This window comes from Miniopterus schreibersii (assembly GCF_964146895.1).
Source record: "Miniopterus schreibersii genome assembly, chromosome: 9".
Lineage (NCBI taxonomy): Eukaryota > Metazoa > Chordata > Mammalia > Chiroptera > Miniopteridae > Miniopterus > Miniopterus schreibersii.
Genome location: NC_138118.1, coordinates 46,594,443 through 46,615,914, shown reverse-complemented (window position 1 = coordinate 46,615,914; position 21,472 = coordinate 46,594,443). Strand labels below are relative to the sequence as shown.

Sequence of the window (21,472 nt, the reverse complement as noted above, 5' to 3'; positions counted from 1 at the left end):
TATTATAAAATGTACTTTCAGACCAACTTTACTGTAAGTTTTGTTTGATTACAACATTAAATCCTATACATGTATGTTTACTCAGTTTTGGAGGTTTGATGCAAGTGAGATTGGATGCAACCTCTAGTGAGATTATCTGATTGCTTCTTTAAAAATATTAGAATGAACATTGTTAGTTATTGGATACCTCACACTTTATCTTCTTGGCTCACCTTTTATGCCAGCCTTGCAGTGAGAACCAGCTCTGTCCAATTGCCATTTGACAGACAGTGCCTCACCTCAGCTGCTTTACCTACTTCTTGCTTTTTTGCTCAGAGCCCTTGGGAAAATCTGTTTACTACCCGCGTATGCATCACCTGGGAGTATGTTTGGAAAGGATTCCCAATAGTGTAAGCCATGGTCACTGAGGAAAAGGGAGGTGAAGGATAGATAGTCCCCCTTTCCATCACTAAAGTGGATAATTCTGAGGTGCATTCCATGCAACTCAAGACCCAAGGTGGTCACTAACTTGATAATGCCCCTGTTACTGGCATCTTCTCCCTGGTTCAGGCTCTCCTCACTCCCTCATGATAGCTCCTCATGACTAAAGTGATTCTGCTCCCTGAGATAACTTCTTGTCTTAAGTTTGGGTTTCCCGCCTGGCCGGGTGTGGCTCAGCGGTTGAGCTTCGACCTGGGATCCAGGCGATCAGGGTTTGATTCCTGGTCAGGGCACATGCCCGGGTTGTGGGCTCGATCAATGACTCTCTCATCATTGATGCTTCTATCTCTCTCTCTCTCCCTTTCCTTTCCTCTCTCTGGAATCAATAAAGATATATTTAAAAAAAAAAAAAAAGTTTGGGTTTCCCCATGAGTAACGGCTAAGGCGAGTATTCATTTATTTGGGGGAGGATCCTAGCAAACACTATTAGAGGAGTATTTAAGCAGAGATCCAAAAGAAGGGAGGAAGCAAGTGTGTGGCCATGGGGAAAGTACAGCTAGCACAAAGGCCCTGAGGCCAGAGTGTACTTGATAGACTTGCTGTTCAAGGATAGTGAGGAGTCAGTGAAGCTAGAGTGGAAGGAACAAGGGACTGAGGCCATAGGAGTACAGGGGTGATGTGCAGACAGATGGTGCAGACCTTTAGGAGGCTTTTGTTCAGTTGAGACTTCAGAAATGATATCACCAGAGAGCACTAGAGGATCTATTATAATGTTTTGTCCTTTGAATAAGTATTTTGAAAAGGCTTATTTTATCTGTCCATGACTGACTTGGTAAGCCATTTGATTATAATATGTAGTTGGCCTCAAGGTGTTATTTAACACTCTGTTGTTTATAATGAGATTTGTTTCCATTGCAAATGAGACAAACTATAACATCTTTCATATGAAAGGTAGGTTTCCTTAGTCCACACAGTTTACAACACAGTTTTTTATCAACAGTGCTTATCGTCTTGGCTGTGGCCATGCCAGTATTGTTTTATTTAGAAAATGACCCACCATAGGAAGCCAGGCCCAGCTGTCCCCTTCCCCTGCCCCTGTGGAATTCATTAACTCCAGTGCACAGAGATCTCCACTGGGCAGCAGTTGCAGTGACCACATGTGTTGGGCCCCACTGCCACTGAAATCTCCAGAGCCCCCAAGTACACTGCAGACAGTTAAGTGCTGCAGACACTCCATTTATGTGCTCTAATAATCAGAGCTTCTTCATAGCCAAGCCCAAATGGATTTTTCCAACCTTGTCACCATTTCTCAACATGTGCCTTCACCTGCATTAGACCAGCTTCTTTTGCCCACTCTCCACCCTTTCCATGCCATACCTATTCCTGTGCTTTTTTCTAAAATTTTTATTCAATTTTTTAAATTAAAAAAAAAAATCACCCGTTTCTCCCACCCCTCTACCCTCCCTTTCTTGCAACCACCAGTCTATTATCTGTATCTATGAGCTGGTTTTTCATATATGCATATGGATTTGAATTCCACATGTAATAGAGATCAGATGGCTTTTGTCTTTCTCTGACTTTTTTTACTTAGCATAATGCCCTCGAGGTTTATCCTTGCTGTTGCTTTTGATCCTGCCCTTTTTGCTTCCTGGATCTTCATATCCTGCCCAGCCCTGTCTTTCCCTTCAGTGATGCCCTGCCAGTCTCCACTGATATTTGGATAACTGTTGTCTCTAGAATCTTAATTTAGAGTGCTTCCTGTTACACTATGAAAGCACATGGTATGCTATTGAGAGAAATTCCCTTTTGCAGGATTACCGTTATCATTATGCTAATTGTATTAGTTACATATCTCTCTGATGCTCTAAAGAAGGGCAATATTAGTGTAGGAAGATGGTTTCTGCCCTTGAATATCCTCCCTTCAAGGCAAGTTAATTTAGCTGATAGCTGGTTATCTCATTTGGGTACAAAATCACTGTAAAAAAGGCCAAATATAAGCTGATTCCTCATTTTACAGTGAGAAGATTCCCTTGCCTGTCCCTAGAAAGGTGTTTTTTTCCCCAATTAAAATTTCTTTAGAGCAAGAAATAAAATAGTCAAATGCCAGCTGTACTACTTAATGTTAATTTAGTTATACACAATTAAAATAACTAAAATAATATCAGGAAGTTGCTTTCTCATTTTCACATTAAAATTAAAAAAAAATTTTTAAATTATAGTTGACCTCATTCTCACATTTCATAGAATATTTCTATTCTATTTTTCATCACAGGTATCTTGACACCAATGTCTATCTTATTCCTGGAGCCATTTTTTGAATCATCAGGCAAATTCCTAAAGCACCTCGACTTTATCTCTATCCCATTTATTAGAAATACAGCCCTTTTGAATTGGTGTATGATCTTGGATTTAAATATGTTTTTATTGATTTTTTTTTTAAAGAGAGAGAAAGGGGGGTGGGTCAGAGAGAGGGAAACATCCACCTGAGAGAGAAACATCAGTTAGTTGCCTCCCTCAGGTGCCCCAACAGGGATTGAACCCACAACCTGGGTATGTGCTTTGACTGGGGAATTGAACTGGTTACCTTTCAGTGCATGGGACGATGCTCGACCAACAGAGCCACACTGGCCAGGGCAGGATTTTTATTCTAAACTACAAGTACCTCTTTACAAACAACATTTGCACTTGTTCTGTTGTTGTATTTGTGATCCCACCTAATTACTCACTGCCTTGATTTATAAGTAATCTTTAAAGGCACATTTACAGAGATGTCCAGTCTTCGCAATTATGAAGACTATCCTAGAAATTATTTTACGCTCTTTACCTTTTTAAAAATTTAAATGAAGCAATGCTTTCAGGTTACTTTCTTAAATAGTTAAAACTGGCTTGGATTCAATTCCAGGCTGCTGTGCCATCTCCAAATTGTGCATTGTCATTCAAAATGAAGTCATTGAAAAGTACCAGAGAATAGTAGAGTCTTTATAAGGCAACTCCTTTTGAGGTTTAATCTTGGGGGAAGGGGAATTTTGGCCTAAATTTGGATATCTGTGATAATCCCGTTATAGCCTGTGTCCTAGGACTTCCTGCTAATTGCTATCTTTGATAACATTTGCTCAAATGTGACACTAAGGAAATAAGTGGGTGTTTATCAGAGCAGCTCTGCCACGTTCCTGAGGGAAGCCAAGGCTGTGTCCTACTGATGGGCACTGTGAACTGGAACATGCTCATGCATCAGGAGTATCTTTATATTTCCATATACAAACAACCTTTGCCATCATGCTGCAGAATTGGAGTGACACTGAAGTGAGTTGTGTTATTTAGACGTAGAAGCTGAGAGGGCCGGTGAAGCTGTGCTAAAAGTGGCTGAGGAAATGGAGGAATTTGTTCCTTACTCCGTGGGCATCGACTTCTCTGTTATGATGTTTTCTGTATCTATTTAGTGTTTTAAGAAATGTCAAAGTAAATTTTAAGAAAATTACTTTTCTCTGTGTAATACAATAGGCGGTGCATTTACATTTTCCAAGTTCAAATCTATATGGAGAAAATAATGAATGATTTTCTGGTCTTCATTTCTCAAAGCCTCCTTTACTTTGTAGGATCAAAGTGCTTAACTCTGTTGGTAGAAATCCACCCGGTTAACAATGTGAAGGTTCTAAAAGCAGTGGATAGCTATGTTTGGGTTCAGGTAAGTGAGCGTGTCATTTAGCACTTATCTCATTAATCAAAAGGAATGAACCTAGAGACAAAGGTGTTTACAAAGTGCTTTCACACACATTATCACATTTTATCCTCAAAGCACTCTGATAAATGGTAAGGCAGGAATTACCAGCTCTTCCTTTGCAAACATGGAAATCTTTAAAACTCAAACCTAGTTCCTCTGTCTCTATTATATCATGGTTTGTCTGATAGTAAAGTAAGGTTTTACATGATAAAATATTGAATATCAAAACATATTTAGGGTAAGTTTAAAATACTTTATTTAATGTATTCATATAGTTTACAGATCAAATATCTATGTTTAAATGACTTAATCCCATAATTTATCAACTCCAGGAACTGATGCAGAAGCACTGTATGTATAATACAGGTAGACTAGATATAGTCAGTCCTCATTACTTGCACATTCTGAATTTAACAATTCTACTAGTTGCTAAAATTTATTTGTGACCCCAAGTCAATACTCATGGAGCTTTCACAGTCATTTGCAGACATGTTGTAAGTGGTGAAAAATTTGTTACCCAATGCACACATTTCTAGCTGAGGTGGAGCAAGGTGACACTGACTTCTTGATTCACTTCTCATACTGTAAACAAGTGTTATTTTTGTGTTCTATTTAGTGCCATGATTTTTTAAAATTTGGGTGCTTTTGTTAGTGATTTCACTGTTTAAAATGTCCCCCAAGCATATTGCTGAAGTGCCGTCTAGTGTTCCTAAGTGCAAGAAAGCTGTGATGTACTTTAGTTAGATAAGCTTCATTCAGGCATAAGTTATAGTGCTGTTGACTGTGAGTTCAAGGTTAATGAATCACCAGTATATAGTAAATAAGGTGTCTTTAAACAGAAACACACATTAAACAAAGTTATATATTAATTTGTTGACAAAAATGTTGTGACTAGAGGAATCTATCCTAGTACCTCCCCTAGGAGCAATGGTGAGTATTCAGTATACACTGTTCATGACTTTATAGAATATACCAACCACACATACTTGCTCATGCAGTGTCACAGCACAGTTTCCTTGTGTCACATGAAGTATCTGCCTCTTGCCCTCCCCCCACCCCCCCAGCCTGGAGCCTATGATCTCCCTCTTGCAATGTGTGTTAGCAAAGGGGATTGTCTGTCATCTGCTCCTCCACTGTCAACAGTCCTTCCAGTTGTACATTTTCACCACCACTCCTGGCTTCACTGCGGGCCGCTGCTCGCTTTCAGACAGGGCCTGGCTGGAGCTCCTGAGCTGCATCTCCCTTCCCCCAGGAAGCCATGCTGTTTACACTGTCACCAGTGCAGGGGTAACTGTGGGACAGAGCACACTTCCCTTCCTTCCTCTCCCCTTTAGAGAAACATCCTTCACTGTCCACTGAATTTGGTCTTGCCTTTTGATTTGTCTCCCTCCTTCTTATCAAAACATCCATGGTGGTCACCAGTAGCACATTTCCCTCAGCATACACGCACTGTCTTGACCTCCTTCACAAAGGAACTTCATTCAGCAGAACAGTAGTGGGTGGGGTTTAGATGCTAACCAGGTGCCCTTTGAGATTCCCTATCAGCATGAGGTGCATCTTCCAAATAGTTCCAGTGGATAATTTGACACCTATCTGCACCCCTATGGTGCAAACTTCCCAATGAAATAACCAGAGCTCTGTATTTGTGAAGATAAATATTTCCCTAAAATCTATATTGATTCCTACTCACCCTGAAAAAACCCCCACAAAAAAAACCTTGCTGTGTCTGAAGCCTATTTATATTCTGACTTCTAGACCTTGCTCTAGCATTTGCTGCATAATAGAAAGAAAAACAGCCACCACCTAAATGGGACTTTTAAAATCATGTTCTCACTGATTGCCACACAAAGACCAGGCAAAGGTTTGGAACCTCATGGCACCTTAGTCCCCTGTCATAACCCCCCCTCCCCTGTGGCAATGCCCGGGCCCCAGGGGAGACCACTTCATCTTTTGTAGGAGCACTGTTTTGTTTTGCTCTTTCGTTATCTATATGTTGTCACTCATCTTGGCTTCTCCTCAACCCCAGTACTCAAAGTATCCTGCTTGATGTGCCCATTTCACAAATCAGGAGATAATAATTTCTATATTATTTTCATAGCTGAATTCTGTATTTGCTATCTATTTTATAATTTCGAGGCTATTGCTATGAAGAATAGTATATAGTTAATGTTTTGTTTTTCAGTTCTAAAAGAGATACCTGACTACAGATAATTTTTTAAATTGACCAATTCTATTTCTAATTTGTCATTATGAAAAGTTAGGACACCAGGTAATATATTTTGTCAAAAATTTTCCTAGTCTGAGGAGAGGCTGCTAGCTATAACAAAGGGGCATAAAAGGTTATGTTGTTTCATTATGCTTTCAAGTTTGGAGGGAAAATGCAAAATTCACTGGTGGATCTTATGTAGTAAGCTTTCATGTTACAAGATGAACCTGCTGATTTATAGTTACCCTTTTGATGATGAAAGAATTAAGTCACTGGAGTCATCCCATGACCAGTGTTCCCTCATATCACAGCAGAGAGCATCAGGCAGTGGGTTTCTGGCTGCCTGCTTGTCTCACATGGAAGAGAACAGAGGAAGAGGAATGGGGTTGGATCAACCTTTCTTCCCAGGGGCAGTGATTCTATGCTTTGAAGCTTTTAAGTCCTCCACCACATGCCATACTGTGACTCACTGTCCTTTCTTGGAAAGTCCCTGGCTATGTTGTGCTTTGTCTCTTGGATCTGAGACTTGAAGTTGTAATGGAAAGTATGTTTACTTAGCTCTCAAATTAAATACTAGGGTTTAGTTGCCCAACCAATGTATTGATCGCTCTTATTTTGTGCATGTGAGATAGAACTTTCTGTACAAATGTTGTTACATTGTTTCTGATTGGCTTTAGAATCACATATTTGAAATAGGAAGCACCATGACTAGAAATAGCTTACTCTTTAGCCTTACTGTTTAAATGGATTATGTTGGACCTTCGGTCACTTTCCCCCTGGAAAGCTGAGCTCCTAAAAGTGTTCCATTTTCCTGCTTGCTTCCATCTGTAACGTGTGCATGCCTAAATGTGTGACTCACCTAGACTGCTCTGTGGTTCCCAGTCCCTTATATGGTATGTAGTAATGTAGTGATCAAATACAACTTTTGAAATACTAGTTGTGTAAACAAGGTAGTTGCTTATGGTTTTGATTAATTTCCTTTTTGTAGTTCCTCTACCCACATGTTGACAACAGTCATCCTCTTCCAGAGAACCATCTGTTACTGATTTCAGAAGAGAAATGTAAGTGCATCTTTAGGTGGTATACGGGGACTTCATGAGTGGCACATCTCCTAATGAAGTACGGGATGTGACTGAATCTTCTAGAGGTCTACTCACCAGTGCTGAGGGTCTGCTGACTGTTGATGCCTATTTGAGATCCAGGACTCCTGTGGAAGGGCTTTTCATTTGGCCCCCACTTCTTGTTCCCCCAGACTCTGCTCTGTTTCCTCATCCTGGGAATGATGGGCTCCTGCTTATTTGGATTTCCAGTTTTGTCACATGGAGGAAGTTTGTAGAACAGCTATGCAGGTCATTTTTGCCTTCTTTAGTCGATCCTTGTTTAGGATGTCTGTCACAGTGGATAACGGTGATATAAGGAGAAAGGCTTAGATGGAGAGAGGGGAAGGCATTAGAAGCTAGAAGAATTTCATGGCAGAACTTAAGGACACATGCTAACTTGGTCAAATCCAGGTATAGAAAAATAAGATTGGAACATCCTTTAATGATGTTTTCAAGTTGGGGGATGGAAGGAGAAAGGACAAAATGCACTGGTGGATCTTATCTAATAAGTCATCTTTCATGTTATAAGATGAAACTGCTGATTTATAACTGGAAAAACAAACCTGAGGGTTGTGTTTAGTTCCTATGCTCTTGCCTAACTGTCTCACTTTTTTTGTAACTAGAACTGGCAGAAGGTAAGTATGATGAACGAATCTAAATTGTTTACTGAGAGACCAGCTGGCGTGGCTCAGCTACTGAGCACTGACCTATGATCCAGGAGATCGTGGTTCGATTCCCAGGAGGGGTACATGCCTAGGTTTTGTGCTCCATCTCCCATACGGGGTGTGCAAGAGGCAGCCGATCAGTGACTCTCTCATCATTGACATTTTTATCTCTCCCTCTCTCTTCCTCTCTCTCTGAAATCAATAAAAATATTTTTTAAATAAATAAATAGTTTACTGAGAGAAAGGAATCATCTACAAATTGACCCAAAATGTTTGGTTTTGTTAATGGGAAATTGATCCCTATAAAAATGCCTCCCCCAGATATCTTGTATGAATTTTCTACCTGATATTTTCATATAAACATGTTTGGTATTTGGAAACTGAAGGTAAACCCTGATAAATGAGCCCTTGTCAGCTGCACATAAGACTGATGGTATAGGGGAGGCAAAAGCTTGTTGAGGGAATTCAGGAGCAGAAAGGTTAAATGCATATATTGTTGATATTGAGGAGCAGAGTAAATGCTGGACTTGAAACAGACTGTAAAGAGGGGTTGAAGAAAGGTGGGTTGTGTTTTGAACCTTTATTGTGAGATTGCTGTCTGAAATATCTTTCGGCCAGTTATTTAATCTCCATTTTTTATAAAAAAATTATTCACAACAGTTAGGTGAAAAAAGTACTCATGTTTTTTATGAAGGTTAAATTATCTTTCTGTTGTTTCTTTGTTTAAAGATATTGAACAATTTCATATCCAAGTCATCCAAGAAAATGGAAATAGAGAGGTAAATATTTAAAATTTCTTTTGCTTCCGAGTTTTCCCCCCACAAAAAGTGACATTTCTAGACTGTTAAAGATAGGTTAATGTACCCCGGCTGGTATGACCTCAGTTGGTGGAGCATTGTCCTGTGCACTGAAAGGGCACATACCCAGGTTGTGGGTTCCATTCCCTGTACGATTGATGTTTCTCTCTCTTCCTCTCCCTCTAAAATCAATAAAAACCATAAAAAATAATGTTATAGAAACAATACTTTCTTTATTTGCTGTCTTTCAAATTATATTGCTGTTGTAAAATGTGAACTAATATAAGCTATATAAAGGGTTTAAATGTTCCCTTTACCTCTTTCTCAGCCTCTGGTCTCAGTCTCCTGAGATAACAATAATGACAGCCTTGTGTGACTCTTTTCACGCTTTTACCTTGCTTGGGTGCACGTATACAAGGATTCAGTTGTTTTTACCAAAATAGAATCATAACATATAAATTTGCTGCTTTTGTTTTTGCTTTTTACTTAGTATACCAGGGGTATCCCTATAGGTTACTAAATAAAGATATAACTTTTTTTCTCTAATTTTTATACATAGATACATATACATACACATATAATAAATGGGATCATAACATATATGCTGGGATTTTATATAGTTTAATTTTCTTTCCTCTTTTTTGCTTGTTTTCCACTTCTCCCTCACCTTTTCACCTTTAACTTTTGTTCACAACCTTGTATGTGTCCTTTCACACTTTTCTCTATACGTGTATTGTCTATCATCCTCACTCCTGACACACCCAAGGGTTTGTTTATTGTTCACTCCTTATTCACCTTTGTGGAATTACCTAAAAGTCAATAGAATACTTCCAATTATTCTCTTTAGAAGTACATAACAGTCCCTGAAATGAATGTACATAGTTTTCAACCATTCTCCCATAGATGACCATTTACTTGATTACCATTTTTTATTTTATTATTTTATTTTATATTTGCATTAGAGATAGCCTCAAACATTTTTGTGTCTATAGCTTTACATATTTGGTACACATATCTCTTGGGGATAAATCCTCAGGGATGGATAATTGGGTTGATGTTTAATACATTTCAATAGATTTTTACCAGAATGCTTTTCAAAAAAATTGTAACAATTTGCAGTTTTACAAGCAAAGTATAACAAAACCGTTTTTCTATCCATACTGCTAATAGGGTGTATTTGTCTTTTTTAAAAAAATTCCAATTTGATGGGTGTAAGTTGATATCATTATTATTTTAGTTTGCATTTCTCTTAATATTAGTGAGTTTGAGCATCTACTCTGCTTATTGGCTATTTGAACTTTTCTAAAAATTGCTTATATTCTTGTCTATTTTTCCACGGGGTTGTCTTTTTCTTAACAAATTGTATGAGATAGTAATATCATTGATATTTAAAATGATTTCCTTCGCCCGGCCGAGCATGGCTCAGCAGTTGAGCATCGACCTGGGATCCAGGCAGTTGGGGTTCGATTCTTGGTCAGGGCACATGCCTGGGTTGCGGGCTCAATCCCCAGTCGGAGGCGTGCAGGAGGCACCCGATCAATGACTCTCTCATCATTGATGTTTCTATCTCTCTCTCTCCCTCTCCCTTCCTCTCTCTGAAATCAATAAAGATGTATTTTAAAAAAAAGATTTCCTTCAGTGTCTAAATAGTCTGTATCCAAATAGTTTTTGCCTGAAGATTTTAATGTTATATGAAGAAAATTGAAATGGAAAATGCATTTATTAATATATATCTACTATTGATTGCCTCATATCAAGAGGCTGGGCTAGAATATGACCGACCATGTGTAGTTAGAAGAACATGTGTGGCTAGAGCTCTGGGCCACCAGTGGCTAAGTGGATGGGAGGGTGAGATCAGGGTCAGTAGTCAGAGAAGGGTCAGGTCAGAGAGGAAAGAACAAAATAGGATCCCAAAGCCAATGATGAGAATTTAGGGGAGAGATTTAAATAAACAAGTAGGGATCAGAAACTGGAAATGGGCATAGACACAGGACTGGCTTGTTGGAAGAGGGTTTGGGAGCCAAGAAAACACTGCAGAGAGAGTGAGGGAGGGACACCTTTCAGCAGTCCAGAAAGGATTCTCCTTGCCAAGACAGTGCAGACTCAGCATTCCTTTTTCCATGTGTGCTCTACTGTGAGAGGCACTTTTGCCCTCATTCATCTTTTCTTTTAAAAAATGTTCTTATTGATTTTTAGAGAGAGAGGAAGGGAGAGAGAGATAGAAACATTGATTGGTTGCCTCCTGCAGCCTGCAACCTGGACATGTGCTCTGACTGGGAATTGAACTGGCAACCTCTTGGTGCATGGGTTGATGCTCAACCACTTAGCCACACCGGCCAGGCTTATCCTCATTCTTAAAGGCTTACACAACACCTTGAGGCAGTGTGCAGTTTCATGAACTTCTCACAATATTCCTGCATGATAGAGGTGGTATTATACTTATCCCAGTTTTTACAGAAAAACACACAACCAAGACTCAGAGGTGGTGTGACGTAGCTCTAGAGATGTAACCCTGGGTTGCCACACTCCAGTGATGAGGTTCTTATCAGTATATACCTTTATCTGGAAGAGTTCCCAAATCTCCCCCAACCTAACACATTTCAGGAAAATGGAAACAAGATGGGTTTCCAAGGTTTAGAGACAGACAGGCCCTCTTGGATCTTTTCTCCAGCATCACTTTCCTCTAGCCTAAGTGTAATGGACATCGTCGGCAAGCCAGAGACCGAGGTGCATGATTCTGCATGCCCTGTGCCTCCCTCAAGGTCCAAGTTAGCCTCAGTTGTGAAATCTTTATTAGGATTAGAGAGTGTTTAGGGATGAAAATGAACCATTCTGATGTTCCCCTTTTTCCTCATTTCTTCTACCTCAGCCTGTCCACATTCTTTACTCGTCTGTCCCATTATAGATTACTTTTGCTACATAAGCATTTTGAGGGAAGTGAATACTTAATTCCTTGTATTAAACTTGTAATATCTTTGGCAATTTACACACCTTATCTGATTTTTCTTCTTTTGAATAAGCATCCCTTGAGTACTGTTACGTCCTAGAAACAAGGCATTGAAAATATGAAGGTGTTATAGAAGAGTGCATACTCACTGGGGAGACTTAGAGTATTAATTAAAATGTAACTGTAATAGAAGTGTGCCAAAGTGCCACAGGAATACCAAGGTGGGGAGCTTTGCCTTTGTCTTGGGCCCAAACTTTTCCTTGGCATCCCAGCCTCTGTGAAGGCCTCGTCTGCAGAGACCTGAGTGGGTTATGTCCAGAATAGGAAGCTCTGAGTCTTCTATTAATCTATCTATTGATTTGTGGTGGGCGTGGCTTTGCCTTCAACACCACCAGTCTGTCTGTTAAACCAGGAATAGAGGAAAATGGTATATTACAAAGTGTTTGGGAAGAGTAAGTAATGAAATGATGCCTTAAATCTTTTCTGAAAAGACTTTCCATATGTATGTGTTGGGGGGCGGCTGCTGAAAATAAACTGTGGAAATGTTTACACATATTATTCAGATAAAATATGAAAATTAATAATGAATTCCAGATCTTATATCTTTTAAAATAGTTACTTATTTCTAAAATCTTTTTGCCTCTTTAGGTGATTAAAAATTATGGCCATCTCCCAAGAGAGAGAGTAGCAGAGGATTTTGTTTGGGCTCAGTGGGATATGGCAGAGCAGAGATTATACTACATTGACCTGAAGGTAAAAACTAGCCCACTGGCCCTCCTTTTTATAGGTACGATTGAATTTCACATTATTATTATTGTAATTTATTAATCGCTGCATTTTCATTAATGGTTTATTAAAAATAATGAAAAGGTTTTCATTATTGTTTGCTTCTTGACTGCTTCTCTCTTGCACACATGTGTGCATTTTTTTTTTTTAAACTAGTGTTTCTGTTGATTTTGGGGGCGTAAAATGTCATTTATTCTATTTTCTCTTTTAGAAATCAAGGAGTACCTTAAAATGCATCCAGTTTTGTGCTGATGAGAACTTTAACCTAATGGTAAGTCCAGAAAATAATTGGGCTAGAGGAAATTTTTTAACATGTTGCTGCCCCCTGTTACCATAAGCAGCTATTTAGTACTCCTGATGTCCTGTTAGTTGTGTGAGCAAGTAAAATAGTTCTTGCCATCTCGAGGCTTCAGCACTGTGACAATTGCAATTAATATAAACAGAAAATTTCTGCTAGCTGAATGCCTCACATTAAAGAAACAAGTATAAGAGTGGGGATTAGTAGAAGGTAATAGGTGTGTTCTATAGTAAGTAGCTTTAAGTGGTTATAAGTCATTGATGCCAAAGGATTTGTGAGGTTGGAGGACTTGAGAATAAGGTCAGTGAGAGGGTATAGTTTAGTAAAAACCTAGCATTACTCCTGAAAAAAGCTATTTGAAATGCTAGCTTTGGGGTGAAGAGTCATAAATATTTTTATCTGTAACAGGCAGTACTTTATTGTTCTTCCTAACCACGACCAATATTGGTGTCTAGATTGGTATCATACCATTATAAGAATTTCACTTACTCCTCCTGCCCCCTCCTCTTTTTTGACTCATCCACTCTCTTGCTAAGACATACAGTTCTTCCCTCCTTATGTGGTCTTCTGTGTCTTGTAAAAGTTTACTCCTTCCAATTGGTTTGTTATACAATATGTTTATGATATTCAAATCTGAAACAAAGTTTGCAAGGATTAGCCATTTGAGAAATAAATGTATGTGAAGCTTGTGATTATATGTAAACTCCAGAATATTCCTGATGGACTTTCTGTGCTGTGTATCTGCAGAATAACCTTTGAAGACAATGATGGTTAACTGGGCCTTTCATCGTTAAGCAAGAACAGTGTTGTCAGGCTTGCTCTGGTCTTCAGAACTATTGTCACTTAATGTCATTTTTTGTTTGTTTTCTCCTGACTTTTTGACAGTTTGAAGCACCTTTGGACATATCATTAAGTGACTCAGGATTTAAGTAAGTATTCAAAGATTTCTATTAATTTTCATAGACACTGGTGGGCAGATTGATTGTATTTATATCTAATCTATGGTATGCAGATAAAAGGATAATTTGATATTCCGTGTGTGTGTGTGTGTGTGTGTATGTCTTCTTTTATACTTTTGTTCTCTATAGGGAATAGAAACAGCTTTATCAAGCATGAACACAGGGTTTTTCCATGTAAAGCCAATCACATTGATTTTTGTAGCTGTTTATTTTCTGTAGGGTGTCTCCACCTATTTTGATCTACAGAAGTGCTCTTCTCCCTGTGATTCAATAAAGGGGCCAATGAGCCTGAAAGAGCTATATTTTGAATCAAACATCAAAACCCTTTTCTTGTAGCTATCAAAGAGGAAGTCAGAGGTCAATCCACTTGTAGCTCAGCTAAATCTGTTGCTTTATTTAAAACAGGTGAGTTTTTTCCCCAGACTATTTTAGTAAAAACATGAAACACTTTTGAAAAACTAGATACAAGGCCATCAGTGCACAGAAAAAGAAAAGTCTTGAATTAGAGAACTGATAATCCCAAACTATTCAATGTTTTACTAGCTTTATTTCATCATATATAAACATTCACTTGTGCTTATTTTGAGACATGCAGTCCTCTAAATCAGGAAAAAAAGGAAGTTGAAAGTAATTTTTTTCTCTGACCACATCATTTATGTTTCATGTATATTTAAAAAAAACCCCAAAAAACTGTTTTAGCCCTGGCTAGTTTGGCTCAGTGCTTAGAGTGTTGGCCCATGAACTCAGGGGATTTGGGTTGAGTTTTGGCCAAGGGCACATACCTTGGTTACAGGCTCCATCCCTGGCCTGGTTGGGGCTTGTGCAGGGAGGCAACCAATTGATGTGTCTATCTCACTTTGATGTTTCTCTCTCCCCACCCCCCTTCTACTCACCGGAGGATATTTTTTCTCAGTGGAAAAAATATCCTTGGGTGAGGATTAAAAAAAATTTACTGTTTTTTGGAATTTTTAAACAAAAAAGAGTATGTACTTAAATTTTCAGGGACATGTTTCTATTTCTATAGGTATATTTTAGTGGTTCTATCCTTTATGAGGGAACTTATTTTTAAATGCATTCAAAATTTCTTGTCTTTTATGTTCTTAGACTTGTCAACTTTGGATGTGGTTATCTTCAAGACCAAGAGAAGTTACCCAAATGCCTGACTCTGTGTGTTTTTACCAACCGTACAGGTAGAACCAGGGTTGCATTTATCAATTTGTTCAACTATACTTGAGTTCTATACAAAATTTGGTCATTGTTTAGTTGTATGGATCTTGAAAATGAAATATAATAGCCACATTTTCCCATAAGTGATCATATAGATATTTATATACCCAATTATCTTCTCCACTGTAATTTTGTACACCTGCTATCTATGTAAAAGAAGCCACAGTTAGCAAGGTTATTGTTCTAATAGTTATTTTTGTATTATTGTTCTAACATAGGGGATGGATTCACATTTAATAAGTCTACATTTTCTCTCTTGCTCTATCTTTTAACAAATGGCACAGTGGTGGGGATGCTTTTTGCATTAAGCTGACTGATGTGTTTGGGTTCTAAACCTATATACTTAGCTGCTATAACCTACTGAGCTAATAAATGCTTGACATAAAGTTGTTAGTGTACAGTCTTCTGTCTCTTAACACTTGTGTATTGTAGATAGAGAAAATAAAAAGGGGAAAAAGAATACCTGAAAATGAGAGAGAAGTATGATTACATGAACAAATTTGGTGGAAAATCTCATTAACCTCAACAATCATCTAAATAGTCAACTCTAATAACTAAATCTAATAGCCATTTTTAATATTGCAACTTGAGTGGACATTTACCATGTGAGTTAAGTAGTACTTGGACTAAAATTGTTTTCCTTTAAAGCCAAATTATGTAGTATTTATTCTTTAGGCTGACAAGCACTTTCTGTATGCTAGGTATCGGGGATACAATGATTAGTAAAAATGACCTAGTCTTTATTAATATAGAGGATGCTATTGGTGTGGATTTTTTGACTTTGAATAAGTGCAGTTATAGTTTTTAAAAAGAATCATGATAGATATTATGAGTGAGAATAATAGGAAGCTGTGAGAGCATATAATGGAGGTTTAATGGAAGATACTAGTATCTTCAAGTATGTTCCAGTTTGGCCAGTCCACCTCTGTTTCTCCCTCTCTCCAAGACATCCCATCCTGTTCTGTTTTAGTCCTGAAAATTGCTCCCTTTCCCATTCACTCCTTCATAATTCGTCACATGTTTTTTCCTGTCCATCTTATCTGCCTCAGCCATATGAATTCCTTTATAAACCAGTCTTGGGGAATTTAGGGAAGGAAGTGATATTTCACTTAAAATTTGAAGGATGTATATGAACTATAGAGAGAGCAAAGGGGAGAGGAGAGTATTGTCAGAGGAAGCTGAAGAGGTAGGCAGGGAACAAATGAGGTAAGGCCTTGCAGACCATGGAAAGATTTTAGATTTCATCCTAAGAGTCATGAGAAGTCATTAAAGGGTTTTTGTTCTTATTATGATATTTTATTTTAAGAATGCTCAAGCATACAAAAAAATTCAAGATTATAATGAATACCCATGTGCGTTTTACTTAAATAGTTGTATCATTTATGAGTAAAGCATTAAGAATGCTTTATCATTCTCCCCACATATAGGTACTATCTTCTTCCTTTTGGCAAAATCTTTTAAAATTAGGTTGTAGCCCTGGCCGGTGTTGCTAAGTGCTCAGAGTGTCAGCCTGCGCACTGAAGTGTCGCAGATTCAATTCCCAGTCAAGGGCATATACCTGGGTTGAACGTGCGGGAGGCAACCAATCGATGTGTCTCTCTCACATCGATGTTCCTCTCTCTCCCTCCCTTCCACTCTCTTTAAAAATCAATGGAAGAAATATCCTTAAGTGAGGATTAACAAAAAAAATAAAATAAAATTTAAGTTGTAGGCATCATGATGATTTTTATCACTAAGTAATTCAGCATGTATCTCCTTAGGTTAAGGATACTCTTTTATATAACCTCAGTTCCATTATCACTGAAAGAAATTAATTATAAACTATTTTATATTCAGATTTCCATAATTATTTCAAAATATGTGTATATGTATATATGTGTATGCATCTAAATAGAGTAAATATGTGTATATATGTATATGACTTTTTTTTTTGATCCTCACTCGAGGATATTTTTCCATTGCTTTTCAGATGGAGTGGAAGGGAGAGAGAGAGAGAAAGAGAGAGAGAGAGAAACATCGATATGAGAGAGACACATTGATTGGTTGCCTCCTGCACGAGCCCTGACAGAAGCCAAGCCTGCAGCTGAGGTACGTTCCCTTGGCTGGAATGGAACCTGGGACCCTTCAGTCCATGGGCCGACCCTCTCACCACTGAGCCAAACCAACTAGGGCTATGTGTATGACTTATAAAGTCAGGATCCCATCAAGATTTGTGCATTACCTTTGGTTATGTCTTTGCAGTCTCTTTTTTTCTTTTCAAAACATTGACATTTTGAAGAGTTCAGGCCATTTGTCTTGTAGAATGCCCTATATTCTGAATTTGTCTAAGTGTTTTCTTGTGGAATTATTTAACATTTTCCTTTATCCCCTACATTTCCTATAAATTGGAATGTAGTCCTAAAGGCATTGTTAGATTTAGGTTAAACATTTTTGGTAAGATCACTTGATGACATTGTGAACTTTATTTGTACCAGATCAGGAGGCATATAATGTCAGAATGTCCTAATATTAGTGATGCTACGTTTGGCGTTTGGTTAAGTGGTAACCAGTCTATTTTCCTTGTAAAGGTACATTTTAAACTTTGTATTACTAATCTGTAAGCTGATGCTTTGGCATCATGTGACTATCCTATTCCTTAACAACTTCTCACTCATCAGTTTTAGGATTCATTGGTGCTCCTTCACGGAAGTGTTTTAAGTGGGCAGTGATATGATTGCATATGTAGTTTTAAAAGATCACTGTGGCTTCTGTTGGAAGAATGAGTTGGAGGAGGCAAGAAAAAGAACAGGGAGATGAGCAGTTAGGGTGAGGTTGTAGTGCTCATCCTACATTTGAGAAGAAGGTGCTTAAACTAGGATGGGCAGTAGAGGCAGAGAACTAGATGGATTTGAGGTGCATTTTGGAGATGGAACTGAAAAGACTTGCTATAAATTAGATGGAGAGGAGTGGTTTTCAGATTTCTGGCATTGGCAAATAGGTGAACAGAGTGCCGTTTACTCACATAAACAATTATTTTAGGCTTTTATTCTATGAAGATTTTATTCCTTTTAATTTTATTCCCATAAGAATGTCTCATGAATAGTAGCAGCTATAATTGATAAATGGGCTATCTATGACATATCTGACTTAATAAAATGTCATGTTTACTTGGCATGAGATGGAAGTCTGTTTTTCCTTTCTCAGCAGTGTCTGGGAGAGCAGAAAATGAGACTTGCTCTTCACAGTCAGCTTTGAAATAGAAAACATAAGCCTGTTTCAAATGGGATGCTTCCAGATTTCATCTGAAACATGACAGAGAAGCAACTTTTTGGTTTTTGACTAATAAGTTATCAGTTCATGTATTTTCCAAATTCCTTTTTTTCATAATATAATTTTATATTTAGAAAACAAAAAATGTTTACTTTTATTATTATAAAATATTTAAGTCATGCAAAAAACTATAACGATAATATAAAAAAATAACCATGTATACATTACTAATTTAAGAATTAAGGGCAACAAATATAGTTGACACTCTCTGCCCTATGAACCCAATCACTTCCCAGAAGTGGCAGTTTTCTTACTCCTGTTTATTATCCTCCAGGCCCTTTTTTGAAAGTTTTGAATTATATGTCCTGACACAAAATATTCTGTTGTCTCATATGTTTTCAAACTATTTAAATGGCATTATACAGTATGTAGCTTTCTGCAGCTTGTTTTTATTGCTCTCATTATTATGCTTTTAGATTTATTAATGTTGTTTCACGCAGCTCTGGTTCGTTCATTTTGATTGATGAATAGTATCAAATAGTATTCACTGTTTGCATCCATCACAGTTCATGTATCTGCTCCTCTGCTGATGAACACTTAAAGTTATTTAGGAAGGAGAATTACTAGCAATTGCTACCGTGAAGATTTTTAGAGTGTATCTGGGTGCACATATATGATAGTGAAATTGTAGGGTTCTAGGGCGTGCATATCTTCAAATTTCTGTTATTTTGATAAATTGCTTTCTACAGTGGTTGTACAACTTTTCCCTTCCCTACACCAAGCAATTTATGACAGTCTCTGTTGCCTGACATCCTCTATTACTTTCAAAATTTTAGTCTGATGGTTGTGAAATGGGATCTCATAATAAGTTGTCAGTTAATGTATTTCCCAAATTACTTTTTAAAAATGATTTTTTACCTTTGTGGTTAAACAAAGAAACAAACAAAAAACAATTTCAGTGAAGTAGAAATGGAGAAGGGAGCAACTAGTCTAATCCCTACATAACTCCCTCTATAATAGCTTTGTTTTCCAGAAAACATGGTTCATGAAAGGAATGCCGATAGGCTCTGGGCCGTATGCAAACTCAACTTCTTTTAACTATTTACATCAATGATGATGCTATAATAATATTTGATGTTCACTTGTCACATATTCATCATTGGGAGCTACTTTGCCCTTTTACCATTACTTCTTACATTTTGGAAAACCTTTGTCCTGAATCTACTGCCCTAAGGAATGAAATCCGAGAACTTGCAAGGAATTAGAGATTGAAGCCTGGTTGATGAGTTGCTCCCCAGAGTTGATGGTGGGCAAGAGTGTGGCTGCTGTTGTCCGGCCACATATATTCTAAGATTGTGAGTTCATGTAGATTTTTCTAATAAGTCTTCTACTGTAGAAGGGTAAATCAGAAACTCCCTAAAGCATTAAAGGAAAGAAAATATTCTCATTCCTTTCCTGGCTGATAGTCAACCTTGAAGCTGTGATGAGAGCACTTTCATGTGTTCTAAGTCATTGGCTGTAATTCTTTTTTGTGCACCACCTACTGGGAGGTAGTGAGGGGTGAAAAGTGTAAATTCTCCTTCCTGTAAGAGTTGCTCTTCACAAGTTCCCAGAATGAGGCCTGTGTTTTAGCATTTTGTAGAACCTTTTACAATGATATAATTTCCCTTGGAAAACTTTGTCCGTATAGCTTTTATTGTCCAAATGGTTTCCCAAAGGCTAGCCAACTTTGAGATGTTATCTTTATCATTGATGAATATTTATTAAACATCTCTGGATACACCATTAAAAGCACGCTTTGTTTTTTCAAATTGTGACTTTCCCCAACTTGTAAATAGCAGCAAAATTATTCTGAAATAGTAATAATAGCAGCTAACCTTTATCTCACTTAATTCTCACATAATAACCATATGAAGTAGGGTTTATATTTTGTTTATTTACAGATGAGGAAACTGAGGCTTAGATAATTTAATTAATTTGCCTCAGGCAAATTTAAAAATATTGATACCTTGGTCTCACCCCTAGAGATTCTGATTTAGTTGACTTAAGGTGGAACCTGGGTAACTGTGAGCCCAGGTAAGTTTAATATACTTTAGGGTTTAGAACAAATGCTCCAGAGCTGTGTTGTCCAATATGGTGGTCATTAGCCACATATGGCTAAAATTTAAGTTAATTAAAATTAAATAAAATAAAAAAGAAGTTCCTAAGTCACACTAGCCACATTTATTTACTTATTTTAATTTATCTTTATTGTTGAAAGTATTACAGTTGTCCCCTCTTTTTTCCCCATTGACCCCCTCCACCCTCTCCTACCCCCTTCCCAGGCCTTCACCACACTATTGTCTGTGTCCTTGGGTTATGCATATATGCATATAAATTCTTTGGTTAACCTCTCCCCATCCACCCACCCATCCCTGCCTTCCCTCTGCGATTTGTCAGCCTGTTTCATGATTTCATGTCTCTAGATCTATTTTGTTTGTCAGTTTATTTTGTTCATTAGATTTTACATATAAGTGAGATCATGTGATACTTGTGATACATGTGGCTACAGGCTACTGTATTGGACAGCACAGATGTAGAACATTTACATTTTCAAAGAAAATTCTATGACTGGGGTAGCTTTGTAGTGCCTGTGCATACCCCATTTCACCTTGCTGTTTGTTTTTTTTTCTTTCCCCTTTTGGGATTGGGTGGGGGGGAACTAAGCCACAACCTATTTGGAAATATTTGCTTATGAGATCTGAGTATGGCTCTCAGTGTATGTAATTAAGTACATTTGTTCATTCTCTTTAGGATGGTGTGTGGGGAATTTTGCTAGAATGGAGGTTGTGATCTTCCTTATATCCTGATATAAACATTTCATGTTTATTCCTCATAATGGATTTCTAAATAAATTATTACTGGGTAAATAGTGTGACTATATTTAATCCTCCATAAAACTGTTTTTCAGAGAGATTGTAGCAATTCACTCTTTCACTACTATTATTTGAGAATGTTCTTTCTACTGTTCCTTTGACAGAATTATCATTTTTAAAACTTGGCTAATTTGAAAGGGAAAATATGGTGCCTTGTTTTAATTTTTATTTCTTTGTTATTA

The 21,472-nt window shown here is 37.7% G+C and overlaps 1 protein-coding gene across 1 annotated transcript in view; it reads left to right on the top strand.

The window, feature by feature from the left end:
• GSAP (gamma-secretase activating protein) overlaps window positions 1-21,472 on the top strand; it is a 102,987-nt gene that overhangs the window by 16,699 nt on the left and 64,816 nt on the right. Inside the window, exons 6-12 of the mRNA XM_081147164.1 lie at window positions 4,017-4,105; window positions 7,336-7,408; window positions 8,842-8,891; window positions 12,505-12,609; window positions 12,854-12,913; window positions 13,826-13,869; window positions 15,004-15,089. Of these exons, the coding sequence (XP_081003290.1) occupies window positions 4,017-4,105; window positions 7,336-7,408; window positions 8,842-8,891; window positions 12,505-12,609; window positions 12,854-12,913; window positions 13,826-13,869; window positions 15,004-15,089 (507 nt within the window). The remainder of the gene's footprint in view (window positions 1-4,016; window positions 4,106-7,335; window positions 7,409-8,841; window positions 8,892-12,504; window positions 12,610-12,853; window positions 12,914-13,825; window positions 13,870-15,003; window positions 15,090-21,472) is intronic.